General features: G+C 36.4%; 4 protein-coding genes and 1 long non-coding RNA gene across 5 annotated transcripts in view; all 5 read right to left on the reverse strand.

The window, feature by feature from the left end:
- The window catches only part of uchl3 (ubiquitin carboxyl-terminal esterase L3 (ubiquitin thiolesterase)), a 129,460-nt gene that overhangs the window by 76,581 nt on the left and 33,409 nt on the right, over positions 1–19,470 (reverse strand). The window lies entirely within an intron of this gene.
- Positions 2,914–3,971, reverse strand: LOC129451638 (gamma-crystallin M2-like). Its single transcript, XM_055214946.2, has 3 exons — positions 3,845–3,971; positions 3,518–3,760; positions 2,914–3,262 (listed from the first exon to the last, which is right to left on the reverse strand). The coding sequence occupies exons 1-3, from the start codon at positions 3,851–3,853 to the stop codon at positions 2,990–2,992; spliced, it is 525 nt and encodes a 174-aa protein (XP_055070921.2). The 5' UTR covers positions 3,854–3,971; the 3' UTR covers positions 2,914–2,989.
- LOC141350200 (uncharacterized) lies at positions 5,990–8,153 on the reverse strand. The gene is made up of 3 exons (XR_012358186.1): positions 7,910–8,153; positions 6,859–6,923; positions 5,990–6,488 (listed from the first exon to the last, which is right to left on the reverse strand). It is a non-coding gene; the product is annotated as an uncharacterized lncRNA (long non-coding RNA).
- LOC129452312 (gamma-crystallin M2-like) lies at positions 10,270–11,348 on the reverse strand. The gene is made up of 4 exons (XM_073854818.1): positions 11,296–11,348; positions 11,073–11,162; positions 10,742–11,012; positions 10,270–10,597 (listed from the first exon to the last, which is right to left on the reverse strand). The coding sequence occupies exons 1-4, from the start codon at positions 11,346–11,348 to the stop codon at positions 10,325–10,327; spliced, it is 687 nt and encodes a 228-aa protein (XP_073710919.1). The 3' UTR covers positions 10,270–10,324.
- On the reverse strand, positions 15,366–16,256 carry LOC129452313 (gamma-crystallin M2-like). Its single transcript, XM_055216082.2, has 3 exons — positions 16,124–16,256; positions 15,790–16,032; positions 15,366–15,661 (listed from the first exon to the last, which is right to left on the reverse strand). Exons 1-3 carry the CDS (start codon positions 16,130–16,132, stop codon positions 15,389–15,391), a joined length of 525 nt encoding a protein of 174 aa, XP_055072057.2. The 5' UTR covers positions 16,133–16,256; the 3' UTR covers positions 15,366–15,388.

Raw genomic sequence — 19,470 nt, forward strand, 5'->3', positions numbered from 1 at the left:
TTTTGGTTGATCACAAGTAGACAATGCTTAATAGAGGTGTAAACAGAGTATGAAGCTCGTCCTCTAGCACGACCAGATTTAGGTAGTCAAAAAAGCATTTGACCGGATTTCTTTTGTGGTGTATTAAAAATACATCATGCTCATGAATGATCCTTATTTTTCTGCAGCTTCTGTTGTCTTTAGACCTGTACACTCTCATTGTATACATGGGTGTCAGAAGCCAAAAAAATGTGGGTAGACAGTTTTGCAAATTTTGGCATTTCCAGGCTTTGTACTTTAACGGACTCCTCCTAGAGATTTCATCAGATCATCATCATATTTGGTCGGTGTCCACCTACAAAAATTCAAGCGAGCGAAGATGGATGCAGAGGAGGTTGACCGTGATCTGGTAGCTAAAAAAAACTCTACGTCTGTTGTATGGCGGTATTTTGGATTTAGGATTACTGACACTGAGCAGTTGATCACGTGGCAATACAAAAACATTTCTAGTTTTACAAATACACATTTTAGCATTATCACTAAACTGTGTGTGGATTTTCATCAAGTTGACTCATGATACCATTTATTATAATCGCACATCGCAATATTAGCATGAATAACCGCAATGGGAAAAATTACCCAAATCGTGCAGCCCTACTTGGAGCCAAGCTATAAACCCCACAGGAAGTCGGCCATTTTGAATTTTCGCTGTAATTTGTGTGCAAATTTTGTCATTTCCAGGCTTCGTACTTTAACGAACTCCTCCTAGAAATTTTTTCAGATCATAACCATATTTGTTCAGTCTCATCTAATGACCTTTCCAATGTTAAATTACGAAGATCTTGACTTTTCGTTGGAGGGTGTGTCCGTGGCGGCATGTCAAATTTCTGTTGATGTAACTTAGGCTTAAAATGTCCAATCTGTCCAAACACATTAACATGGCATTATTCAGTCGTAACGCCACATGGTGGCAGTAGGAAATGACATGTTATATAAGGGAGAGCGGGGTAGGTTGTCACATGGGTAAGTTGTCACACTGTTAATAACTCCAACACTAGAGGCTCTATCTCAAAAATCAAATAGCCACTTTATGTGACTTCTTCTTCTATAGTGAACTTCCTGTTCACATGTGGTCAAGATCACTGTAATCTGAGGTTAGCACAATTTTCTTATTTTTCTGCTTAAAAAGTAAAAAAAAATCACTTTACATTTTATGCAATACAACTTTGTTAGGTGTGAATGTTTAAAATGATTATTTTGCACAAAATAGAGGAGACCGTAAAGTGTCTTTTGATACTTTAGCTAAAGTGATATGATGAGCTAAACTTGAGATTTAGACAACATTAGCACACAAGTAAGTATGGGGCAAGTTGTCTCAATGACTTTGGGGCAAGTCGTCACATCTGACAACTTGCCCCTGTACAAACAAACACATCGAACATGCTCAGAAAACATGATATAGAAAAGAATAAGCCTCAATCTAGCAAAAAGCTGTTTCAAAAGAAAGGGAAGCAGAAATCTGGACCTATGAAAAACAAGGCAGCTAAAAGAAGAAAAATCATGCAAGAGTCATCATCAGATGATGAAGAGTGCTTCTGCCTCGTCTGTGTAGAGCCATTTTCAAAGAGTCGTCCAAAGGAGACCTGGGTAAAATGTGTAAAATGCAACAATTGGGCCCATGATGCTTGCACCTCAGGCCAGGCAATTTATGTGTGTCAGAATTGTGATTCTGGAGATGAGTCCTATTAGTCATACAGGGCATCTGTTTTGTTCAGAGGTTAAACATGTTAAGTTAAGCAAGTTATCTGCAGCGTTCCATTCAGTTATCTGGTTTTATGTGAAAGCCATAGAACATTTGAACCAAAGTTCAAAGTAAAGTGGTCTTGCCACTTAATTGAAATGTGCATTATTTGGATTGAAATAATTGTTTTTCCAGATTCTCCAGGCACGGATGTTTATATTTCCAGTTTGGTTTGAGTTTAAAAATTAAAATCAATATTCACAATTAAGTAGTTGTGTTCTTATTTTTAGATAATCTAGTGTGACAACTTACCCGCCCTAGTGTGACAACTTACCCTCCGATGGGGCAAATTGTCACAAGTGCACAGTCACTATTCAACAGTCTACAACTCTGTAATGAGATAAGATATAAAGATGTTATGAATACAACATATGTGCCCAAGACTTCCTTCTTTCATTTGGTATGAGATTTATACCATTTTGATGTATGGTGCTCAGTAAATGTTAGACAGTGTGAAAAGTGTGACAACATAACCCGCTCTCCCCTACTGTGATTTACTGCTTATAGAAATTTAATCAGATCATCATCATATTTGGTCAGACTGATCTTAAGGACTTTGCGATGGTAAATTGAGAAGATTTGGAGTTTTCGTTAAAGGGCGTGTCTTTGGCGGCCTGACAAAGTTTGATGTTTCACCATGAAAAAGTTGTTGTAACTCAGGCATACAATTCACACGTTTGATAAGGGTCCTAGCCTGAACACGTCAATATACCAATAATCAGTTACAGTCATAGCACCTGCTGCACACAGGAGGTGTGGCACATCAAAGTTCCTTTTGAATATCCACCTATATTTACACACTTAAATTCATATCCATAGTTTCACACATAGTTTAATTAATATGCACTCTTAAATAAGCCAAGTGGAATGGATTTGAGGAAGCATCAGCGTTGAAGTCAAGGCTGTAGCTGAATCCCGGACTGGCGTTTTATTTATTGGGGCATTCCTTGTGGAAAAGATTTTAATGACGGTGCTCTGACAAGTGAAAAGACATATGCGCTAAATTATTAGAGAAAAAGTAAGTGGGTCTAATATCATTGGTCTTAAAAAGTTGGAGGGTCTCACCTACATATTATGGTTCCAACGCCCATGAATTCTATCATTTGGGTTTAATAATTTTTTTTCCATCAAATAAGTTTTCACACGTTGTCAGTTTCTAAAGAAAATTTTATTGGAGTTCTGTTATTGCAACTTAAACCTGTTTTTACATTAGTACCAGGAATCCATGATACGCCTCATGCTCATGAATCTCATGCCACCCATATTGCTGAAGCTCCTGTACTCTCCAGGCCTTGCGTACCACATCCTGCCTCTGTAGTGAGGCTGCTCATACATGAGCCAGTGACCGTCCATCACATGACAGGACTGACACTGAGACATGCGGTAGCGGTCCATGATGTTGTCACAGTCATCCATCATCTCGTACATCTGACCCATGAAGTTCTCCCTCTCATAGATCCTCATTCTGTAGGATCCTCTGTGCTGTAGGGGAACAGAATTTCATTATGTTAAAATTATCAAGAGAATCAACATCAAATGTAAACTTAATTTTAGTTCTTTCTCTCATATATCACGATTCTGAAAAGATTCTTTGAAAAATCCTTCCGCTGAAGGATTTAATATCTGTCACAAGAAATAAGAAAACAGCTCCCTGCTTCATGTTGCATAAAATAGATAAACAAATATAATATTCCTTAAGAAAAAAATAAACTGATAAAATATGTTCTCTGAGCTTACCATAGGGATCATACGACAGGATTTGATGCAGTCATTCATTCCGAACATAGACATGTAATCGGCGTACTCGCCCCTCTTAAAGAAATACTGGTTTCCCATGTAGTTAGGACGGTCGTACATCATGAAGCATCCATTCTCGATCCTGCATGAGTGACAGCGGCTCAGATAGGAGGACATATCAGCACAGTCGCTATTACACTCATAAGAGCGACCCTGAAAGTTCCTGTCTTCGTAGAAGATGACCTAAAAAACCATTTTGTTAATCATATATACAAAATATTATGCATAGTTACCAATTAATCAGTAAAAATAATTTTAGGAACTCACTCTGCCCATGGTGTCAGTCTGTCGGTTGTTGATGTGGCTCAAATGCGTCGTTCTAAGCTTCTGGTCTACCTTTATATACCTGTTGCAGTTTGAAGGCAGTGTGTGTCCTATTGTATATAAATACCTGAGCCAGCAATACAGTGCACTGGCTTTTAAAATAGTGTATGTGTTTTTCATTCTACATGTGACTAGATCATGCTTTTCACTTGTTCTGCTGGCCCCCTCCCCATTATTTTCAAAGGGAATGAAAGGAACGCTTTCAATGGGTTTTTGCACATTTGTGTGAAGTGTTTTTGGGAAAGGCTACATGCGAATAAATACATGTGTAATTCATAAAAATAATTCAGATTATAGACACACAGTAAATGGCATGTTGTAAGCAGATTTGTTGTTCTTGGTTATATTATTTATGAATTATTAAGTGGGGCAATCCTGAATATTCATTAATGTCTTTATTACACACATAATAAATAATAAAAAATAATAAAATAATAATAATAATAATTTAATTTAAAATAAAATAATAAAAGTGGAATTCCTTTGTTTTGGTTAAATTTGGGATTCTCTGAAAAACTTAATTCCATCTAATTAGAAATGCCTCTGATTACAGTATATTATCTTAATAGTTTGCATATTTGGAATTTCTTTTAATGATGTAGCTACACTCTAAAAAAATGTCAGAAATTGGTATCAAGCTATCACTGCGGCAGTACCATTTAAAAAAGTCTTAATATGTGCAATTTAAGCACGGATATGTATACGTTTGGTATACCAATATGTACCTTTGAGGTAGCAATATGCAGGTTTTGGAACCAATGTCTTTTTGAGGAAGTATTATAAACTCTAGGTATAAATGTATAGCCTACTTTTTAAAAGAGTATCACTACAGGGACAGCTAATGTAGAGATCATTTTTTTTTCTGACAGTACAGTGTACTTGTCACGACCGGTTTACACACCGGATAAATAAACTAAAGAAGAACCCAAACGCAGACACGAACTACAAAAATAAACTATAATTTTATTAAAACAGAACATAAATACCCACGAGGGGGTAAAACAGAATATAAACTAAACACTGGTAAGAAACGTAACATAAACTGGAACTGTAACAGAGCACACGAAGGACATGAAACTCTGACATACAACAACACACGCACACCACACAGAGAACACAAGGGCATTATATAGACAGCACATCAATGGGGAACAGGTGAACATAATTAATCACTTAAGACACGAGTACATAAGGGAGTAGGGTAAAAGTGACAAGACACTGGGAACACGTGTCACACATACATGATGTGAACACACACGTGTTCCCACATAAACACAATGCTGCCATAATCTTGCCAACAACCGACCTGGACTATAACCAAAGTCAGGCAAGACCATGACAGCCACAAAACACTGGGAACACGTGTCACACAGACATGATGTGAAACACACGTGTTCCCACATAAACACACTGCTGCCATGGTCTTGCCCTCTAACATCCAACCTGGATAATAACCAAGGTCAGGCAAGACCATGACAGCCACAAAACACTGGGAACATGTGGAAGCCACACAACTATATGCCTCCACATGCTCCCACACAGAACATACACTCTAAAAATGGTTGGGTTAAAAACAACCCAATTGGCAACCCAGCGCTGGGTAAATATTGGACAGAACACATGCTGGGTTAAAGTAACCCAACACGTTGGGTAACACATTTTAACCCAGCAGGTTGGGTTGTTGAGAAAACCCAACATGTAGTCATTTTAACCATTTATGGGATTAATATTCTGGGGTTTGGGTTATTCTTGCTGGGTTATTTTTATCATGTGCTTTATTGTAAATCAAGACCATTGTTAACAGCAAATAAATGTTTATTTGATTGCAAAATAACTACAAACTCTTACATTTTTACAGTTGTAAGTTGCAAAATCATTTAAAGGACTGCTTACTGACCCAAGTATAAATATATTTGTAAAATATCATAAATTATGCACATTGAAGTAACAATGTAACAGGTTGAATCAATTCGTTTGAATTTAAGACAGAATTTGTAATTTTACAGTATATATATATGAAATACTGAAATGTACATAAACAAAACTACAGCAGTGTAAAAAAGAAACAATGTAATTGTTATATTAAAAGTAAAATCATTCATAGATGTGTAAAGTTTTTTTAAAGAACAAATGTTTTAAGTTTCACAGAATGGAATGTATTTGACTAAAAATACTTCATTTATTAAAGTTACTCGTCGCGAACAAAGATGTACAAAGGAATCGAACAGCAGGGGATTCATCCATTTGAAAAATGACAGACTACAGGAATTCCCATAGAAGCACATTGCCTGGGGTATTTATTTTTTTAAGCACTTAAAATGCCTTTAAACCAGAGACTGTAAAAAATATGCAAGTAGTGTCTGTGACGTCACCCATTGGTTTGTGAAGAGCATTTTTGAAGCTTAAAGTAGGCGGTGCGTGCCGTCGCCATCTTGGCCGAATTGCAGTTTAAGTCACTTCCATATTCAGAGAGACTGATTGAGAAAAAAGATTGAGAGATCTGCTGCATGTTTCCCATGGCCAGGAAGAAAGGAAAGGGTTTCGAGGATTCTGTCCAGTGAAGAAATTCCACCACATTTGTTGCAATCTACAAAAGAGGAAAACACTTTTAGTGGTCTGAACTGAATGATCAGATTTAAGTATTCAGAAAACCATGTGGGCCAAGTGAATTATATATTTTATAAAAATTATAAGGGTTTCATTTGCATCCCTGGCCGCATTACCACCACGTGTGAGATTTTTTTTCCAAAAATGCAATAGCCTGTTTACAGTTTGCATAAGACTTTGGTGTTACACTCCTTTAACTTTTTTGCCAACAACAAAGGCTGCAAACCACACAGACTGACAAATAGGATGATCTGACTATAAAGAATAAAGTGCTGCAGAACTAAAATGCAGCAGATAATTAAGACATTCCCAATACATTTTAAATAGGAATTTTTAAATGTTATACTTACTGGCTGAAGTTGTTTGAAGGTCTTGCTAGCCTCATCAATGGATGGACGTTAAAACTCTGCACACTCTAAAAAAAAAATAATTGGAAAACAACATCACATCTGATCTCTGATAAAAACATAACATCTCTGATACAGTATCAGCAACATATCAGAGGGATGGTCAATATACATTTGAAATCACAGGAGACAACCCAAAAATATTATGAAATGAATATAAAATAGTAACTAAATACGACTCAATAACACATCTAAATTCATATAACAGTACACATATACATGTTTGTTAACAGATAGTCACTTCCACGCAGCCTCCGTCTTGGTGACAAATACGTTTATGTTTTCAAGTTCATATTCAAACACTTAAATTATTGTTTCATTTTAAAAGAGAGGAACAAGCATACATATAAGACACCGGTTCTTGGAAACGCTGTTTCGTTTTAATTTATCGACGCGTTACCTGCCGTACCGACTGTGAAGTGAATGTGCTTCTTGTCTTTGCCTCAGTGACAGCGTAGACGACGGCTCCGTGATCCTCCGCCGCGGCGCCGCCGGTAAAGTTAACATGTGCTTCTGCTCGCGCCTCGCCCTTTGCGGTCTGTCTTTACATATCGAATGACAAGAAAGCATTTCGTTTGTCGCTAAATTTAATTTAACAGCGTCGCTATCGCTTGTTAAGCTGGGAAAGGGAAAACTATGCGCGTGTGTGACACAAAAAGCCGAAGTGGGTTGCGGAGGTCCACTCTGTACAGTACGTTACCGGTTTTGACTCGCTTTGTTAAAGGCTTACAGAAATTGTCATGAGTTAACGTAATCAACCGTGTGATGGGGATTTTGTAACATCTGTTTTATTAATTTTATTAATATGCCATATCAAACATCTTAGAACGATTATTCAAGTCAATTTGTGTAAATGGCGATCTGAGGTAACAGTCGTCATTCCTCTAAATTACACCCGTCGTCTTAGTCAGTATAAATTAACACGTTGCTGACTCGCAAAATGTTATAATCTTGTTTATATTCATGAAATGTTCACAAAAGCATATACACTTACCTTGAAACAACTGCTTCAGTGACTCTGTCCTTTCACGACGACCATTGCTGAGCACATTCAAACATCAAGGGCGCGGAGCACGTGAGCCTCTTCAAACAACCCAACATAATAACCCAGCAGTTTTAACCCAACACCTAGAAAACTGAAACTACCCAAAAAGTGTTTAAAATGTAAAAAAATAACCCAGCAAAACAACCCAACAGACTCAACCCAGCATTTTGGGTTAAAAAATAACCCAGCCATTTTTAGAATGTAGTACTGGCATGGTCTTGCCAGATACATTCAGACCTGAGTCTATTACAAAAAGCTCTGGCAAGCCCATGACAGTACTGTTCTTTAAGTCTATTAGAGCATTGCTGTAGTAACACAAAGGTCATTGGTTCAATTTCCAGGGAGTAAAATCCTGATATAACGTTTACCTTTAATGCACTGTAAATTAGTTTAGATTAGGGATACCCTATCTTTTCACATCGTGACCCACTTAGACAAATATAATGTATTTTTGGACCTACAGTTCCAAGATATTTTGTAATAGATTTTTTTTTAACACATTTGTTCTCTTTCAAAAGACAGAAGTAAAAATGTTGCTGTCATTGTATAAAAGAAACATTATTTAAATGCAGTACCAAAATATCTTATGGTAAGATATCAAAACCAGTGCCATTTCTCATCATTAAATGGACTAAACTGCTTTTATGTCATTCACCGTCTTGTTTATTGGTGCGCATGGCAAAAATTACATATAGCGGCATAGGCGGGTTGAATGCACAAGACCTCCTTTCGTGTGGTGGTGTGCACGCCATTTTTTTTACTTTGCACTCGTTTTCACATCCGAAAAGATCAATCTTAAGGTGATCGAGCAGGCATGTCTGTGCCATGTCTGTATGATCAATTCATGTTCAACAGAGAGCGTGTTAAGTATAAATGCCTCATCCAAGCACCTCAAGTATAAAGAGAAAGCTTTACACTGTATCTAAAGAAAGTTTAAAAACCCTTGGTTAAGATAAAAGCATCTGCCAAATGCTTTAAATGTAAATGTAACCCAGTAGTAGTGCCACTAACGACTAATTTTCTAACGGCTAATCGTTCGACTAATTTTTTGATTAGGTGACTAATCTAAACGACTACTTAAAAAAAAAAACTCAAGTGTTTGTTATTTCATTGTGTCCATTTTATTTTGATCTCACCGGTGTCATAAACAATATAAATAACTTAAATGTTAGCAAATAAAAAATTACAATGTAAACAATATAAATAATAATAAATTAATTCCAGTGCAAAGTAGTTTCACTTCTACTCTTGTTACAGGATGTAATGGATCATGCGATTGACAGTCGATTGCTCATGCCTTGTTGCTGGCTTGCGGCGAGTTTTGGCTGCTCTGTTGTCAATACAGTTTGCTGAGTTACACTCTCATGTCTGCCTTTTATTTAATGCTTATACTGCTGCAAAAACAACTCTTTGATCTATCACATTATATTGCATTTTAACACAACCGAATGCTATTTATATTATCTGTTCTGTTGTCAGACATAAAACGAGTAGACTATAAAATAGTGACTAAACATGACCCATTACACCTTGTGTTTAATCCAACCAGCTGATCCTTTAACTGCTGCTAAAATCCTGATTTAGATACGCGACATTATCTGACAAAATCACCATACATTTACATTGAAGCTTTACTGCTGTTGCTCTTCTCATAATTGAGGTGTATATTGAGCCACTTTTTGATTTTAAATGTGAGTGATATAGCCAGGACAATTCGGTGCAAATTCAGAAATATGAGAGAATACTTTGTTGTTGTTGTTACACAGACTACAGAACATGTTCACGGGCATACCGCATCATAGGGAGGGAGAAAGCTCGCGCACAGACTTACACTACTGCTAATCTTTTGGTAACTTTCCAAATAAAATATATAGTGATGTACCAATCATGATTTTTCATGGTCTATTCCAATTTCCACTTTTTTCTTTAAGCAACAGACAAGAAAGAATAAAAGGGTACATGAACAAAATGTTTATTTGTTTGTTAACAGGCTTAAACAAAAAATATCTGTAGCTTTTTAAAATTAGAGGCAACAACTACCATGTTCAAAAAATTTTCAAAGATGCAACATACATGTTCAACCAAAAATTCAATCAATAAAAAGATTTGATCATGGGATGCTTAATAAAATGTTACTAATACCATATCTTTCTGTTGGAAAAACCCAACAGCAAATTGTTATTGATGCAAAACCAAATTTGTATATTTTTGAAAAGATATTTGTAGATATTTAGAAATAATTCTGTTATTCAGTTTAACTCAAGATGTTATATGGTAAAGTGCACATTGAATATTAGTGGCAAGAATGTTTTTCAAAACACAATGATTGGTGTAAGGAAAATATTTTATTGAAACTTTATAAGACTAATACCAGGAATCCATGATACGCCTCATGCTCATGAATCTCATGCCACCCATATTGCTGAAGTTCCTGTACTCTCCAGGCCTTGCGTACCACATCCTGCCTCTGTAGTGAGGCTGCTCATACATGAGCCAGTGACCGTCCATCACATGACAGGACTGACACTGAGACATGCGGTAGCGGTCCATGATGTTGTCACAGTCGTCCATCATCTCGTACATCTGACCCATGAAGTTCTCCCTCTCATAGATCCTCATTCTGTAGGATCCTCTGTGCTGTAGGGGAAGAGAAATCCGATGCTGATTGTTTAAACTGGCAAGAAGACCAAACATAAATGTAGACTTAAATCTAGAAATGTTTTGTTCTATCTCTCATAGATCTCATAATCAAAACATGCTGACTGCTTGGTCTGAACTCACCATGGGGATCATACGGCAGGATCTGATCCAGTTGCTCATTCCAAACATAGACATGTAATCAGCGTACTCGCCCCTCTTAAAGAAATACTGGTGTCCCATGTAGTTTGGATGATCGTACATCATGAAGCATCCACTCTCTACTCTACAGGAGTGACAGCGGCTCAGATAGGAGGACATGTCAGAACAGTCGCTATTACACTCGTAAGAGCGACCCTGAAAGTTCCTGTCCTCGTAGAAGATGACCTGAAAATTCAGAATTAATGTTAGTGACCTAAAGTTAAATATGCCAAATCAAAGTCATTCGTGTGAAACCATGGGAAATCAAGTTTACCTTGCCCATGTTTGTGGTTGTGCTGGCTGATCTTCAGTAGTTCCACAGAGAAGAAGCTGATTCTGGTTAACTGACTGCTGTCGCTCGTACCTTTTATACAAGACCAAAACTAAAGACTGTACAGCGTCTATTGTTAGTCAATTTCTGACAGTGCAAGTTGGAATAATGGCCATTGTACATAAAGCTTGTTATTTAAATCTTATTGTAATATAGTAAGGAGTACATGCTGAAGAACACCTTTACTGTCCAGCTGTTTCTTGTTTGTTTCAGCTTCATTATGTGCATTTGTCACTCAATTTACAGGGCAAAACGAGAAGAGATTAAATTAAATTAAACAAATCCCCCAAAGTTCTAATTGTCATAAATCATAAAATTTCATTGTATTGCTTTAACAGAGAAGAAATATTTAGGGGGACAATTCTCAGTATATTATGAGAAAATGTGAGATTATCACAAAAATAATAGGCCTCATGTTATATGTTATATGAGATCATTAATGAAAATGAAGGATTAAGTTAATCCATAATTTACATCAGTCGTGAAGGCTGCTTGATACCAAAGTCCTTTTAAGAAAGTTGCGTCACTGCTCAGCCATATTTGTAACACCCAGAGAAACAAGACCAACATGACCAGTAAATTTTCCGCAGGCATCAAAATCGCGTCTACTGCGCCTAGTTTGCCGCTCAAACAGTTTGAATGCATTCGTGCGTCTAGAGCAAAGTAGACGCGCAGAAAAAGCAAGCATTTGATGTGCACCAGAGGCAAAATCAGCTTCTTGTGGGAGGGGCAAGCGCTATGCTGCCTGTTTGCAAGATGGCTGATGATGATTGTGCATTCATTGAGAGAGTTACCGGTTTGTATTTGGTCACCTTACTATAGGGGGGAAATCCGGGCGGGGCTGCCGCCACAGCAGCAAGCAGGCGCCTGATTGGTTAACGTGGTGCGAAAATCCGCCAAAGTTCACATTTTTCAACTCGGGCGTCAGCCGCAAATTCACGTCAAACGCAAAATGCACAGATGCGCTAATGAAGCGGAATTGTGTCTACCGTGCCGCGCTAAAAGCCTCATTCGCGCCGTAAGACCTCCAGATACGCGTCTTCACATTGACTTAACGTTGAAATCACTTGTGCTTGACTCCTGTACCGTGGCTAGTGTAAATGCATCATTAGAGGATTTCATTCTTTAACAGTTGACAATTAGCTCTTTTTAATGGGAGAAGGGAGTAGAGCGGCCATTTAACCAGTGACGCATCTTGGTAATATTAAATATCTTTGGTGATACGCAGGTATACACTGAACACCCACTAGGAAAGGTCAAGGATTTTTGTAACCCCTTAATAAAGTGTGAGGATGCGTAACAACATAATTTTGTGACAGGGCTTTCACACTCTTATTCATGAATTGTGTTGTAAAGCTGCTTGTAGCTTAAGGTTAGCTTTTCATTTCTAGTTAACGCATATAGACTTTAAAATTCATAAAAGTTGTGTTCATTTGTAAAGAGCATCTTGTAGGCTAAAACGTGGGGGGGTGTTACTTTTGTTTAACACAGAGCTTTTTTTGCGATAATCCAAAAGTCTATGGGAAAATCGCCTGGCTTTTTGTCAAGGGAAACAATTTCCCGCTAATTTCCGGGTTGGCCTACAAAAATACCTCATCCATGAGGCACTCTATCTACAGTATATATATGGTAATAAATGATCGCAAAAGTGACTGGAGAGCAGACTGTTGCAGATTTTGTAAAATTTTAAGGTGTTGTATTAACATATGTACAGTTAATTTAAAAAATTATAATGATATTTACAATAATATTAACAATAACAACAACAGCAATAACAATATTAATAACAATAATAATACTGATGATTATCCAAATATCCATAATATTTGTAATAATAATAATCAGTAAATACTAGGGCTGTCAATAGATTAAAAAAATTAATCTAGATTAATCGCATGATTTCATGAGTTAACTGCGATTAATCGCAAATTAATCGCACATTTTTATCCATTCTAAATTTACCCTAATTTAACACTTTTCAGGTTTTTAATATTCTAATCATATATACATATATAGATGCTTTATGGAAATGTATGTTAACAACAGCCTGTTTACATTTTAACAGATTCACCAGCCATTGTTTTGTATATGAATTTTCCTTTCAGAAGATTTTTCTTTCTCCATTTTTGTTTGCTGCTGCATCATTTGTGACAGACATTTATTAAAACATAGAACAATGCATGATTTGTTGAAATATAACAAAATATGACAGAACTACACGTGTTTGAAGTTGAAAGAGTCAAATTACCACAAACATTTCCACATTCATACATTATATTACCACATCAATACCTTAAAATCACTGGTTAAACTAATAGATTTAGCACACACAAAGCAAAAACATCATCAATGTATGTTCAACTTTTTTTCCTTTTGTTTGATTGACATTGAGACAGACTGCTTAAAATCTAAGTGATCTAATATAATGTTATACATCAGATATTTTTACCCAACAGTTAACCAAACATTTACTTAAAACATAACAGATTATAGAGCCTACCTGCGTGAATTCTTATCAAAACAGATATTTGTAAAACTGTAATTTTGTGTAGATGTCTATATATCCGGGTCGCGCACTCGCGCGTCTGTGTGCACGCGCTTCAGATATCAGTCAGTCAGCGTGAGGGGATCGCTTTTGAGTCTTGTCGCTCTTAATAACTCTTTAACATTAATCAGGTACCGAACTTTATCTCTCTTAATGACTATTTTAACATCAAGCAAGTCCTGCAGTCTATTTTATAAGTCATGCATAAAAGCGAAACCAAAATGAATTGAGACGCATTTTTGTATTAGATTAAGCATTAGGAGGACGGTAACGTTACACCTCTCAGACGTATAAATAAAGATCATATCAGATGTCCAACGAGCATTTAGAGCATTGGATTTGCTAGACGATTTGGTTAATGTTCTTATTTCTATGAAAACCTTTGAATCATTTAGACAGGATCCCATTTGTCTGCGTCTCTGTTCATTCAACTATGGGCTGGACCAAGGGTCAAACAGAAATTGCGCGTTGCGTTAATCTCCGTTAATAAAATTAGTGGCGTTAAAATGAATTTGCGTTAACGCGTTATTAACGCGTTAATTTTGACAGCCCTAGTAAATACATAAATAATTAGGAAGAGTGTGTTATCAACATTAACAATAATAATGATGATGATCAAAATATCCATAATAAATCATTAATAATTCTAATAATAATAAAAATAATTATAAGTAAATACATAATTCGAGTGTGTAAGATTTGTAATAGTAGAATGAGGTCTAATCTGGAGTGTTGTGGGAAGAATTGTAATGAGGGAGATATAGGGAGATGTAGTCTGTGAGCAAATTTTTCCAAAGAGTTATGTGAATAGTGTTTCAGGATTTTCAGTTTATGAAGATTGTTTTCTTGGCGATGACTAAGGCCACAAGGAACATTCTTTTATTTGTTATTTTCTAATTGAGACTTGATAGATCACCCAGTAGACAGAGTAAGGGGGATAATGGGATGCAGCAGCCCACGAGGCAGGATAGGGATTGCATGTTTCCAAAAATGTTTAATGGGTGAGCAGAGCCATGTTGGGTGGATATGTGTATCCGGACAATTTTGTGAGCAGTGCGAGAAAATATCTGATGTAAATCCCATTTTTGACACCCTTTCCCATGTGTGTTGTGTTCTTTGAGGAGTTTTATACTGAGCTGAAGGTTGGCATTTTTAGTCATAAAATAAATATTTTTGCAAATTTGAGTCCAGAAGTCGGTATCAAGTCTTCTTCCCATTTGATTGTTGGTAAGGTTACGTTTTATTAGAATTAGTAAAATTTTGTATATTTTATAAAGTAATTTTTTCGAGGAGGATATGAACTAAATCTGCTAATGTTTTTGCAAGTGATTGTTCTATGTCTAGCCATACGATGTCTGTGAGTCCATTTATATATGTATTGTAGTTGGTTTGCTAATGAGTAATGGTGAAAATGTGGGGCCTCTAATCCTCCTTAAGATTTGGGTTTTTGTAAAGTACTTAATTTTATCTTTGGTAGTTTATTTTTCCAAAAGAATCTGGTGATGATGGAGTCTAAAGATTTAAGCCAAGTGGTTGGGTTGAGATCATTAAAAATAAGTAGTTTATTTTTGGGCGTACTGTCATTTTGATTATAGCTTTTAATTTATAAGGTGTGCGTAAAGTGTCAAAAAAATAATTTAATATTTGTGGCAAGAATGATTTTCAAAACACAATGATTGGTTTACAGGAAATATTTTATTGAAACTTTATAAGACTAATACCAGGAATCCATGATACGCCTCATGCTCATGAATCTCATGCCACCCATATTGCTGAAGTTCCTGTACTCTCCAGGCCTGACGTACCACATCCTGCCTCTGTAGTGAGGCTGCTCATACATGAGCCAGTGACCGTCCATCACATGACAGGACTGACACTGAGACATGCGGTAGCGGTCCATGATGTTGTCACAGTCATCCATCATCTCGTACATCTGACCCATGAAGTTCTCCCTCTCATAGATCCTCATTCTGTAGGATCCTCTGTGCTGTAGGGGAAGAGAAATCCGATGCTGATTACTTAAATTTGACATAAATCTAGAAACATATTGTTAGATCTATGACCTAACATAGAACTCATTAATCAAAACATGCTGACTGCTTTATGTGAGCTCACCATGGGGATCATACGGCAGGATCTGATCCAGTTGCTCATTCCAAACATGGACATGTAATCGGCGTACTCGCCTCTCTTAAAGAAATACTGGTTTCCCATGTAGTTTGGATGATCGTACATCATGAAGCATCCGCTCTCTACTCTACATGAGTGACAGCGGCTCAGATAGGAGGACATGTCAGAACAGTCGCTCATACACTCATAAGAGCGACCCTGAAAGTTCCTGTCCTCATAGAAGATGACCTGAAAATAAATTAAAGTTAATTAAAGGGACCTAAAGTGAAATATACCAAATTAAAATAATTTGTGTGAAACCGTTAAAAATCAAGTTTACCTTGCCCATGTTTGTGGTTGTGCTAGCTGATCTTCAGTAGTTCCACAGAGAAGAAGCTGATTCTGGTTAACTGACTGCTGTCGCTCATACCTTTTATACAAGACCAAAACTAAAGACTGTACAGCATCAATTGTTAGTCGGTTCCTGACCATGCAAGTTGGAATAATGGCCATTGTTTCTTGTTATTTAAATCTTATTATTCAGTATTATTATGAGGACTGCATGCTAAAGAAACAACTTTAGTATCCGTCCATTCCTATTGGTTGTTTCTTAATATAAAATGCTTTATTTGTTTGTTTGTTTGTTTGTTTGTTTATTGAATGTCAGTGTTTTAGAATGATGCTTACTGAGATTTCGGCTAAACTCAGCATCTATTTTCTGCTTGAAAACACTGGCATACGCAAAACAAAAGCATCATTGCTCCAAAGCAGCAGCAGTTTCTACAGTACATTCATCTGTCCAACAGTAATACTACTTTAAATCTAACTTTCTTCTTGAGGATTAAATAAGGAAGAATCAAACAAAGTATTAAATAGCAAATTTGTGGACACTATTTTGCATTTTGTGGAGAATGTGCCACAAATACCCAGTATTTATAGTATTTTTACCATAACCAACTGAAGTTGGCTGTCAGATATTCAGACCTATTGATTTTTTTTATATTTGATACTTATAATTTTGAAGTTGATCAAGATTATATATATTTTTTCTATTTTCTTGACTTTATAATGTAATTTTTATACTGATTTATGTCACTATGCCTTTATTTTTTACTTTTCATTTGAATATAAAAAGTCTTTCTATAATTATGAAATACTGTATTTACTCATTACACTTTTTTACGCAAACGTCAATTTTCTGTTATTGCTTTGTCAGAGACATGGCTTCCAGAGACATTAAGTGAATTATTTAAATTCCCTATGTTCAATTTTACTTTAATGAAGCTCAATGGAGCAAAATATTATAAAAACAAAAAGCATAAGAGAATTATGAGTAAGTCAAACATTTCTAAATTAAAGGATAAGCTTGGGATTATTTATAAAAGAAATATGATGCTAAACTTGCATATGAATTTTTTTTACAATTTGCAGTAGGCCTACTACTAGGTGATCTAGTCTAGACTTTAGTTACCCTTGCTTTACAGTTGACTTATTGAAGTTATTGAGAAAATATGTTGCAAATCCTACATTTCTTACTCATAATATTTACTTATCCTGTAGAAATAAATATGTTTACTCTATTAGATCTGCCACAAATATTTTTTTTAAATAGGGATGGGCATGAGTACTTGATTGCTCAAGTACTTGAACGTGGCATCGATAACGAAAACGATGATGTGGGACGTGCTTTGATTGGACGTGTTTTAAAGGGGCCATGACATGAAAATGTTAGCATTGCCACTTTGTAGGTGTGAGCAATAATTAGGTCATTGAAATTTTACTCTGCTTATAAGGTCATAAGGAGCTCCGCCCCTTAATCTGCACTATCCAACCACAGCACTGCCATTTAGTGCAGAGAGATAGAGAGAGAAAAAATAATAATTGACAGCACAATTGAGTTTCAATTGCAACAAACCACCATCATTGTGATCAGTGTTTGCACTTCATCCACTCATCTGCATTTTAAAGGACACACCTAAAATGGCACATTTTTGCTCACACCTACAAAGTGCAATGCTAACATTTTCATGCCATGCCCCCTTTAAAGTGCGCTGTTAATGCACATCCACAATGGGAGTTAAACTTTCTGTCCAGTACCTAACTTAGTTTAAGTCTTGCATTTTCTGCAGATATACTGTATGCACATTGTTTAAAGGGGTGGTTCAATGGTATTTCAAGCATTCTGGCTTATTAACACAGTTATAGAGTTGTTTCCTCATGCTAAACGTAGGCAAACTGTCAAAAAAGCAGTTGGACGTGTTAAAGAGTATTTCTGTGCCGAATGCACTTTGCCAGGTTTCGTACATGTTTCGGAAAGTTTTTTTCGATTACAGGTCCAACCGACATTTCAGGGGTTTTCTATACGTATCACATCTTTATATGGGCACTTCCCCCGGAAAACCCCGCCCACCCGTCAATCAGCGGGAGACGGTAGAACTTACAAACATTCACATCACGCGACAGCTTTGTTTAATTTCAAAACTCAACAATGGCACGAATGAAGAAGTGTGTTTTTGGATGTAAGGAGAAGAAATCCAGCCTTATGAAAACAATGGATATAGTTTATTATCCGGGGTAACAGCGGAGTTTTGCGTGTGTGATGCGCTGGATTTTCCCAACCGGGTCATGACGAGTTGCACGCGTTAAGTAAGACTTCTGTCTTATGTTGGAAATAGTCGCGTGCATATTATATAAATGACACGAACATGTAGTGAATCATAAGTTAAACAGTGTTGTATAGTGTTGAATGACTCGTACTCGCTCCTCCTGCGGTAGTAACTCCTCCTTCTTCATTTTTTCGTACGTTATCGGAAAGATTCAGTAAAGCTAATCTTTCTTTTATACATCTGATTAAACTAAAGACTCTTTGGAGATATAAAGGATGTCATACTACTCTATAGGTACTCCAGATTAACATCAGAAATGCAGAAACAGCGTGTGTTTCGTGAACTTAAATACATTTATGTTGTTTATAACGCTTAATATGTAGAGTGCGTCATATAGAAAGTGAATCAGTTTGTGTTTATTAACCTTTTAGTTTCACTCCATCACGCAGCTTTTCCTGTTATCCTGTTAGAGGTTTCTGTTAAAAACATTTAATTAATTAATAATAATAATATGTGTCTTTTGTTCTGCCAAAGTTTCTTCAAAATTAAGTTTTATTTGAGTGTTTTTAATTTAAAAAAAATCATTTTCACCATGACGTATACGACCCGCCCCTTTGATTGCAACCTGCCCACAGGTTGGCATTGTATAGAGCCCTTCCCCCAGAGAATCACCAGTCTTTATAGATTGATAATTTTTTTTCTTTTAATTAAAAGGCAGGAGCGTCCTTATACAGTCTGGGAAACATTGTCATTGCGCATTGCATTTTGGGAAGGTTCTGCCATATCATGCCCTACATGCACAATAGGAGATGCTTTTCTAGTATGCAGCAACAGAAAATTATAGGCCAAATAAAGCAATATTAATAAATCAAACGGAGATGACGGTGAAATGCTCTTATAGAGACAAGCTTAACAAAAAGCAAATATATAGTATAGCGAAAAAAATTAAGGATACCAACAGAATTTATCCATATGAACACAACAAGTGGACTGGTGAAATGAGCGAGCAACCGTACGTAACATTTCTAGATGTATTTTCATATCTTGTTTGTGGTGTCGGCATGAAAAGATTTAAACAGTT

Source organism: Misgurnus anguillicaudatus, chromosome 17, assembly GCF_027580225.2.
Source record: "Misgurnus anguillicaudatus chromosome 17, ASM2758022v2, whole genome shotgun sequence".
In the NCBI taxonomy this organism is placed as follows: Eukaryota; Metazoa; Chordata; class Actinopteri; order Cypriniformes; family Cobitidae; genus Misgurnus; species Misgurnus anguillicaudatus.

Bases quoted from the DNA above. Each gene is read 5' to 3' on its own strand.
- LOC129451638 (XM_055214946.2), bottom strand. The intron at 3,263-3,517 runs GTAAGCTCAGAG...GTTCCCCTACAG, and splicing joins CCTGTCGTATGATCCCTATG to CACAGAGGATCCTACAGAAT.
- LOC129452313 (XM_055216082.2), bottom strand. The intron at 15,662-15,789 runs GTGAGCTCACAT...CTTCCCCTACAG, and splicing joins CCTGCCGTATGATCCCCATG to CACAGAGGATCCTACAGAAT.
- LOC129452312 (XM_073854818.1), bottom strand. From the start codon at position 11,348: ATGAAGCTGAAACAAACAAGAAACAGCTGGACAGTAAAGGTGTTCTTC. The intron at 11,163-11,295 runs GTACTCCTTACT...CTTGTATAAAAG, and splicing joins GTAAAGGTGTTCTTCAGCAT to GTACGAGCGACAGCAGTCAG. The intron at 11,013-11,072 runs GTAAACTTGATT...ATTTAACTTTAG, and splicing joins CAACCACAAACATGGGCAAG to GTCACTAACATTAATTCTGA.